Raw genomic sequence first — 8,100 nt, 5'->3', positions numbered from 1 at the left:
ACCTGCGAGCGCGCGTGGGACGGGAAGTCTGGGCTCAGAGGAATAATCCTGAGGTTTCGGAGATGCCCTGCTCCTCTGCCTTCTGCCAACACTTTTGTGACTTCTGATTTTTCTTTTCCTGTAATCTCAGAATCCAAGCAGGGGTGACACCCTCCCTCCCACAGATCCCCAAAGTCTGAGGAAACCGCCACGGATCACAAACCGTGTGCAGAGTGCATCTGCGCCCACGTACACTTTTGTGTGAGCGTGTGCATCGATGTGCCGAAGGGGCCACTGTGTCCCAGGAGGGCAGTGTGTACCGTGTGTGTAAATTGGCGCGGACTCCTCCGGGACGGCCGGTCCCTCCTTCGCCCTCCCTGATTGCATCATTAGTGCTAATTGAGGGGCTTTCACACGCCAGTGCTTTAGCTGTTTGGAGTGAGCTCCCCCCTCCTGGGAGAGATAAGCCGCGGCCCCGCCCCCTCGACGCTCTCCACTTCCCCACCGCCCCGACGCTATCCCCTTACCGCTCGGGCACCCTCCTTCCTCCCTCGGCACAGGTTCGTCTCTCCTCCCTGTGGCATCAGGGGCTGGCTGGGGAGGGTGTCCAGAGAGAGAGGTTTTCCCCGAAGAGCTCTGGCATTCCTACGAAATGCAGGACCTCTGTGGTTAGGAAGGAGACAGAAATTTCTGCCCAGTTCTTCTGGACTTGGAAGGGGGAGGAGCCGGCCAAGTCCTTGATCACTGGCCTGTGATCCCACTAAGGTTGCCTTTCCAGCCCCGACATCTTGGTCGTCTAAGAGGCAGCCCGTGGTGGCCCAGGCTAGATTAGCAGTCACAAGAAAGGCAGGGTGCCTTGATTCCCCTGAGAGCTTTGGGCTTGGTGGAGTCGAGCCCGGCCTGTTCCTGTTTAGCTTCTTTGCCCCGCTCTGGCCCTAGGCTCAGGATTGTGTGTGTGGTGGGGGAGGCTCTGAGCAGATGCCCTCCCCAGCCCTCACACCAGATGTCTTTGGTCTAATTAACTCTGCTGGGAAAACCAACCTGGGTTTGTAAACAGAGCTACTGGCTAAAGTCAACAGGGAACAGCAGCAAACAGCAAACATTCCCCTCACACTCAGCTCCTGTCCAGTTCAGCACCCCCACCCCCCCAAGGGAAGGGGGAGTGGGATGGATCAGAGGCCCCTGCTCTCCCGGCTGAGTCGGCTGAGTCAGCGGAAGGCTGTCTGCCTCTGTGACCCCAATATGGCTGCCATTTCCTTGCCTGTTCCAGGGTCTCCTCTACTGGGAAGGAACAGGGATTCTGGGAAGAGCAGTTGCCATTCCAAGTCAGGCTCTGTCCCCCTTCCAACCATTTCTCTCTAAATACTGACACCTTCTTGGCCAAACATCTCAATGCACGGGGAAGCCACTGTGGAGGGACTGCTTGAAGAGCTTTCTTTAGGACCTGCCCTGCTTTTCTGTCTTGGAGAAGTCTCTGTGGGCAGGGCTTGGCATTGTGAGTCTCAGCTCAGAGCTGGTGAATAGAACGTGAGTATTGTCAAGTTCTTTACACATCATGTAGGTATTATAATAACATGTTCTGAAATTAGGTAATTATTTCTGTGATATCTCTGCCAAACTTCAGTGTTTTTGTTATGGTTTGAAAGTTCAACGCACATAAGGATCCGAGAATCAGGCACAAAAGTATACACGGCGCACACACAGAAGCCCAACTGGGCAGGTGCCTCACACACAAGAACAAAGACATTTCAGCTGTTGCCTCCCTTGCCCGCTTTTAGACATACTGGCACGTAAGATCCAAGATGGAAAAAGGTTTTTGGCTTCTGAAACAAAGGGATTTAACTTTTGAACAGATTAGAGTTTCTGGATCGTCAGTTCTTAACCAAATTTTGCTTGTTTGCTTTTTTTTTTCTTTTTGGTGCCACCCAAGAAGCAGAATCATTTCAAAGAATTGGAAGGCATGAAATGCTATGCTATGCCACTGCAGACTCCCAGTGCACATCTGTCCATCCACCCAAAGGCCAGGAAGGGCCCATACCCCAGACCTTGCAGGCCAGAATCTGCTCCAGGTTGGTGGTGCTGTCTCCATGCCAACACCTTCAGTCCAGGCCGCCTTCTTCCCCAAGGCCCCCAGCAGCCCTCAGACCAGTGTCCTGTGCTTGCACCAAAAAGCTCAGTGCTTTGGACCCAGGATGTTTGTTTCTTCCCCCACCTTTCCACTGTCACCCACCCCATCCAAATACTGACTTGGATATCAAGGCCTGGGAAACAGGCAGATAGCCCAGACTCCATAATGCTGCATTTCTTGGGTAGTGTCTCCTAGGTACCTTCTTGTCACATGTGGTCAAGTTTTCCCAGTGTCTGGATTATAATGCAATACAGTGTCAACCTTCTGGCAGCCTTCTGTGTTGAAACCCTTTTTCTTCTAAGCCTAGGTCTCTTTTGGAGTATTACTCTCCTGCTCAAAAACCTGGAGGATAAACTGAACTGGCCCTCAGGCTTCTGAGCTGACCCTAGCCCTCTACCCAGGCCTGTACTCCCTCGTTATTCCCCTGGCCTTGTGCCCGTTACTCCTTTGACCCTTTCCTATTATGCTGTCTCTTCCAGTTTCTTCTTCTTGAAACTCCCTCTTCCAGCCTTTGTGCTGTATCTTCAAGGTCTCCCAGAAAGTAGTGAGTTAGAGATAATGCTTCTGTAACGGGGGTACCCAGGTCTGGGGACTGGAGGGCATGTTCTTGGTGTTCTGTGGCTTTATTTCCTTCAAAAGGAAATGTATAGAATACATCTCTCAGGTCTGAAAAACGTGTGTAAAGAGTGTGGTATTTGGAATCAGAGGTTCAGTCTCAGTGACATTTCCTTGGGCAAGTTAGTGAACCTCTCCGTTAGGTTTCCGATTTAGAAAATGGGAGACAGCTGAGTGCAGCGGCACCTGCCTGTAATCTCTGGGAGGCTGAGGCAAGAGGGTTGGAGCCCAACCTGAGAGGCCCTGTCTGAAAATAAATAAATAAATAAATAAATAAATAAATAAATAAATAAGGGTTGAGGACATAGCATATAGCTCAGTGGGATTAAGCCCAGACTAAACCCTGGGTTTAATCCCCAGTACCAAAAAGAAAAAAAAAGCAGGTGATGGGGTGGGTGGGTGGATAGTAATAGTACCTGCCATATCTACCCCATAAAGTTGAGTGGGTGAAATGGAAGAAAAAAACCTGACACAGGACAAGCCCTCAGTACAGTACGTGTAATCTGTCAACAGTATTAATAACATTAAACAAATAAACATCTGTGACAACATGTTAGACATCTTGGTTGACTATAACTCTGATGAGAGGCAGAAATAACTTTAACCACTTTCCATCCTGGTTCCCGTTGGTGAAACCGCTCAGTCTCCTGGGCTGCCCCCTGGTCCTGGAATTTTTACTTTTTCCCAAATCAGTAAACTAGCGATTGAGCAGAGGCGGGTATGTGCCCCCTTTCCTGTTGCCCCTTGGTGAACTAGGGGAGGAAGACCATGAATTAGAGCCCAGGTTCAATCTCCTTTTGGGGAGCCCGAGACTCCCCCCACCACCGGGCAAAGCAAGGGGGCGGAGCCTGACTCCTAAACTGGGAAAGGGGTGGAGCCAGGCAGCTTGCTCCTGTGCCTCCGCCTCCACCTCCCCAGGTAGGAAGTGAAGCTGACATTTCCAAAATACAAAAAACAGATGATGAAGGTCAGGTTTCCTACAATGGAGAGCGGGAGCCCCAAGGCAGAGTCCCCAAGAAATTACCTGACAGAGGGGTAGGAGGAAGAGCTGGGCAGCGGGAGAGGGAGAGAGAACAGGAACAGAGACAGAGGTGCAGAAACATGGAGACAGACAAAAACCCCCAAAAGTCAAGCCGCCCCCTCCCCCAGTTCTGAGAAAGGTAGTCAGACAAAGAGCCAAGGCTCAAGAGAGACCCTTCCACGGTCTCTGGAAAAGAGCTTAGCTCCCCTCCGTGGGTCTCAGCCTGGGAACATGAGCTACTTCATGACCCTTGTCTCTCTTCCTGAACCCAGAAATCAAATACTCTGTGGGCTCCCAGAGCTCCCCTGCTTGGCTTGTACTCTGTCTCCTCCTCTCCTAAGCCTGTGATCCACTGGGTCCCTCTGTCTCCCTTCCTGGGCAGGCTCTCTCCTGCTTCCTCCCTCCTCCGCCTCACCACTGCCGGGAGAGATGTTCTGTGCCCCCCGCTTTGCCCCTCTCCGGCCCTCTAAGATGGGTGCCCTCTCTTTCACAGCTTGCTTTGGCGGCAGGGGCTGGTGGGTGGGTGGGGCTGAGAGGTACCTCTGTAGGGTACCACCTGGGAGGGCTGCCTTGGGCTTTGGACCCTTCTCTGAATGAGACTGCCTGGAGACGTTGGGTCGGGGGTGGAGAGAGAGAGAGAGAGCAGCAAGGGCTGAACCCAGGGCTTCTGTTCCCTGGGCAGGTGGAGCAGCAGGTACAGGGGTGCAGAGTGGACCTTTGGGTCATTGGGTGTGAAATGGCCTCTGGCAGCAGGGTGGTGGAGCAGAGGCCTTCCTCTTGGTCCACAGGGACAATGGCCAGGTGGGGGTCCGGAGAGAACACTGTACCTTCTCTGACCTTCTCTGTGCCTTCACTGTACCTTCTCAGACTGTGTCCCGAGTTGACTGGACAGCTTTTCTTCTAGTCTATGGTCAATAGGAAGGAAACAGTTCCTTTGGAAGTAGAGAGTTTGGGAAGAGGAGAGAAAAGGCCACTTGAGAAGGGGCTGATGAGTTGGTGCCTCTGGCTATGGACAGTTCTCTTCCCCAGCTCCCCTAGGAGGCCACCTGGGCACAGGGCCTGGAGGACAGCTGCTTTTGTGAGCGTATGTACCGGGAATGGAATTCAGGGCCTAGTGCTTGCCAGGCAGATGCTGTACCGCTGAGCTACCTCCCTGGCAAGGCTGCTTTTTATAGTGAGGCCTTGGCCCGGCTTCTCCCCTCCAGAGCTTATGGCCTAATTGGAAAGATTCACCCCAAACCATCAGGACTTAGGGCCAAAGAGAATGTCCACAGTTTGGGAGGGGGATGGGGTGAAGAGGCAGGAAGGGACTGGTGTCTGCCTGGAAAACTGATGGAGGATGGATCTGATGTCTTGTCCCCAGAGTGGGCTGCGTGCACCAGCACAGCCTGGTCCCTTGACACAGGACGAGGGCAGCACGATATGCCCGGTTTTTACAGGTGAAGGAACTGAGGCTCTTGAGACGCAGGAATCTGCTTAATGTTACATCAGCTGTCACTGGGAAACAGGCTGTCTTGAAGCTAAGAAGCAGTGACACAGGCGCCGATTCCAGGTCTCTTCTTGGCTCTTCATTCATTTGGGGGGAAAAAAGAAAATTCCAGTTAAAAGGAAAAGGCAGAGAGGCCCTAATGGGAGCCAGGATGGAAGTTCATTAAGGTCATTCTTGCCTCTAGGCGACAGAGTTTGGTTGTAAAACTTTATTATTTTATTGTTCTTATTAATACTAATGATAGCGCACACTTATTAAATACCTTTCATTATCATTTAATCCCCTTAACTGCAGGAGATAAATGCTATTATTATCTCCAATTTTCATGATGAGAAAATTGACCTGAGAGAAGTTAGTAAGACACCCAAAGACGGCTGTTTGAACAGGAGCGGAGCAGAGGCGCAGATGCCTCTGACTGCAAAGTGTGTGCTCTTTTCCTGCTCTGTCCTTCGCTAGCAGCAATCCCAAGGGTGGTCTTTCCAAGCCTGACACTGCAACCTTGGCTAGAAGGTAAGTGTGTGATGTTGTCTCAGTCTTTAAAGAGGAGAGTGGGTCCTGCTGCAGCCGGGGCAGTGGGGAGGAAAGGAAGGAGGCGCCCCCACCCCCAATTGGGAGACCCACAGACTCAGGAGGAGGCACTCAACTCTTCCCAGGTATTTCCCAGAGACCCAAGAGAGGTTCTTAATCATTTCTTCCTCCTTCCCCTTCTCTGGGGAGGGACGAGGGGGAAAATAAATCAAGAGTGATGGCTTCCAGAGGGTTAAGAGCCTCTGCGAGTCTGTGTGGAATTAAAATAATTATTCGAAAAAATTCCAAAAAGCACAAAAAAGGAAGTAAAAATCGCACCAAATCCCTCCATTAAAAGAGATTATAGTTAGGTGTGAGAGCCACGTTGCCTGCCCCTCCAGCCCGGCCCAAGGTGGGAGGTGGTCACCCCTGTGACTCACACAGTGGAAAGTCTCCCCCCAGCCTCCCCCGCCCCCCGCTATTTTCCTTGCTTTCAGTCAGGCTCCAAAGTTAGACACCTCAGCGTCTCTTTGATGTTTCCAAACTCAAATCCAAGTCCTGTGCTTTTAAAAGATGTCTCTTGGAGCTGCCCCCCCTCCAGCCCGGCCCAAGGTGGGAGGTGGTCACCCCTGTGACTCACACAGTGGAAAGTCTCCCCCCAGCCTCCCCCGCCCCCCGCTATTTTCCTTGCTTTCAGTCAGGCTCCAAAGTTAGACACCTCAGCGTCTCTTTGATGTTTCCAAACTCAAATCCAAGTCCTGTGCTTTTAAAAGATGTCTCTTGGAGCTGCCCCCCCCCAAGCACGCAGGGCACCAGATCCTTCTGCCAAGAACACTACTTCCAACGCATCATTTCCCGTTCTGAGATCTTTGATGACTCCTCATCATTTGGAGGGTAATTCAGCCTGGCATTTAAAGTCAGTCGCAACCTACTTCTTGAATTCTTGTTTGCACACGCGCTTCCAAATCCTCGCTGAGGCCTCGGGAGTCGCTTCACCAATCTTGAAATAAGCTCAGCTTTTCCTGTGGGACCACACTCTTTCCCAGCTATTCAAAGGCCTGTCTGTACCGTCCCCTTCTGTCTGACCCACCTCCCAGCTTAGCAAACAAAATGACCTAGTGTAGAGACTGAACTTTTTTTTTTTGTTTTTTTTCCTCTCTGTTTTAATTGCTTATTAAATTAAAAAATAATCTGACTCAATGTAAGTTCCCTTGGTGTGTTCACCTTTCCTATCCCTCTCGGTCCCTCCCTCACATTTAATCCGGTTTATCGATCAACTGCTTTGTCAGACACTAAGCAAATAACTAGGAACACACAGATGAGTGGTGGAATCTCTGTCCCTCACATGTCTTGAAATATGCTTGATGAAGGAAGATTCCAGGCTTTCTTCATTTATCACACGCCTCTGACTAGTTAGCAGTCTGATAATGCTCGTCTCAAATGGAGTCCCAGAGTCTTTGCACCTGCTGTTTTCTTCTGCACAGAGAGCCCTATTGAGGTTTCATCCCCTCACACAGCCCTGCTCTGTATGATGTCTACCGCATTGCTCTGTTTTTATGTCCTCAGATCACTCAACCATTGTCTGAAATTATCTTTCTGTGTCTGCCATATTTTTTACTTGTCACTAACCTGTCCTCATTAGAATGCAAGTACCATGAAAGTAGACTTCTTGTTTTGTTTAGTGTTGTATGTTTTGAGCTCCGAGTAGTGACAGCATTCAGTAGTATGGTGCAGGGGTATTGGTAATGGTCATGGAGGACTGAACATGACGTTCCAGAGATCTTTCTGGCAAGTCATTTGAACTCATTCCCTCTTTTGGATTGGACACCATACATCTAGTAATGTGTTCATCTTCTGATTTTTTTCAGGGACATCAGTCATATGTCAGAGGCTGAATAACAAGTGTTTCCTCACCAGCAGGAAAAAAAAAAAAAGAAATCCTCTCCTGCCTTAACCAAATCCAGTCTCTTTATTTGAGTGAGGCTTCCAGCTTCCTGCAACTGCGCCCTGCCCCTCTTAGAGGACTCTCCCGCTCAGAGAGGTCTCCGCCTTTCCCCTCATTCTCTCAGGGCTGGGCCAGGGATCTCCTCAGTGGTTCCCTGTGCCTGCCTCATTCCCTCAGGGCTCTACTCTGTGACAATCATTTAATCCAGTGACAGAATCCTGTTAATGTGCTAACAGGAAAGGGTGGAAAACAAAGCTCCCTGTCCCAGGTAACATCTGTGCATTTACAGGGCCCTTCTGGAGACAATTAAATAAATGCTTTATTGAAACAATAAAATTAATAGGGGTCTCATGGAGCTCAGTGAAAGGTTTTTAAAAATTAACTTCATTGTTTTTTAAGCTTCAAAACAAGCTTTG

At 50.3% G+C, this 8,100-nt stretch overlaps 1 protein-coding gene and 1 long non-coding RNA gene across 2 annotated transcripts in view; one reads left to right on the top strand and one right to left on the bottom strand.

Annotated features, from left to right (window-relative positions):
- Pkdcc (protein kinase domain containing, cytoplasmic) overlaps positions 1-645 on the bottom strand; it is a 9,818-nt gene extending 9,173 nt beyond the window's left edge. The window contains exon 1 of the mRNA XM_010604934.2: positions 507-645. Coding sequence (XP_010603236.1) covers positions 507-563 — 57 coding nt within the window. The 5' untranslated portion in view covers positions 564-645. The remainder of the gene's footprint in view (positions 1-506) is intronic.
- A 66-nt stretch (positions 646-711) lies between these two features.
- Positions 712-7,673, top strand: LOC104848777. The gene is made up of 3 exons (XR_776519.2): positions 712-2,048; positions 5,527-5,742; positions 7,608-7,673. It is a non-coding gene; the product is annotated as an uncharacterized LOC104848777 (long non-coding RNA).
- Positions 7,674-8,100: the final 427 nt, after the last annotated feature.

This window comes from Fukomys damarensis, unplaced genomic scaffold (assembly GCF_012274545.1).
Source record: "Fukomys damarensis isolate Sample0158 unplaced genomic scaffold, DMR_v1.0_HiC HiC_scaffold_2, whole genome shotgun sequence".
Lineage (NCBI taxonomy): Eukaryota > Metazoa > Chordata > Mammalia > Rodentia > Bathyergidae > Fukomys > Fukomys damarensis.
This window is presented reverse-complemented; position numbering and strand designations above follow the sequence as displayed.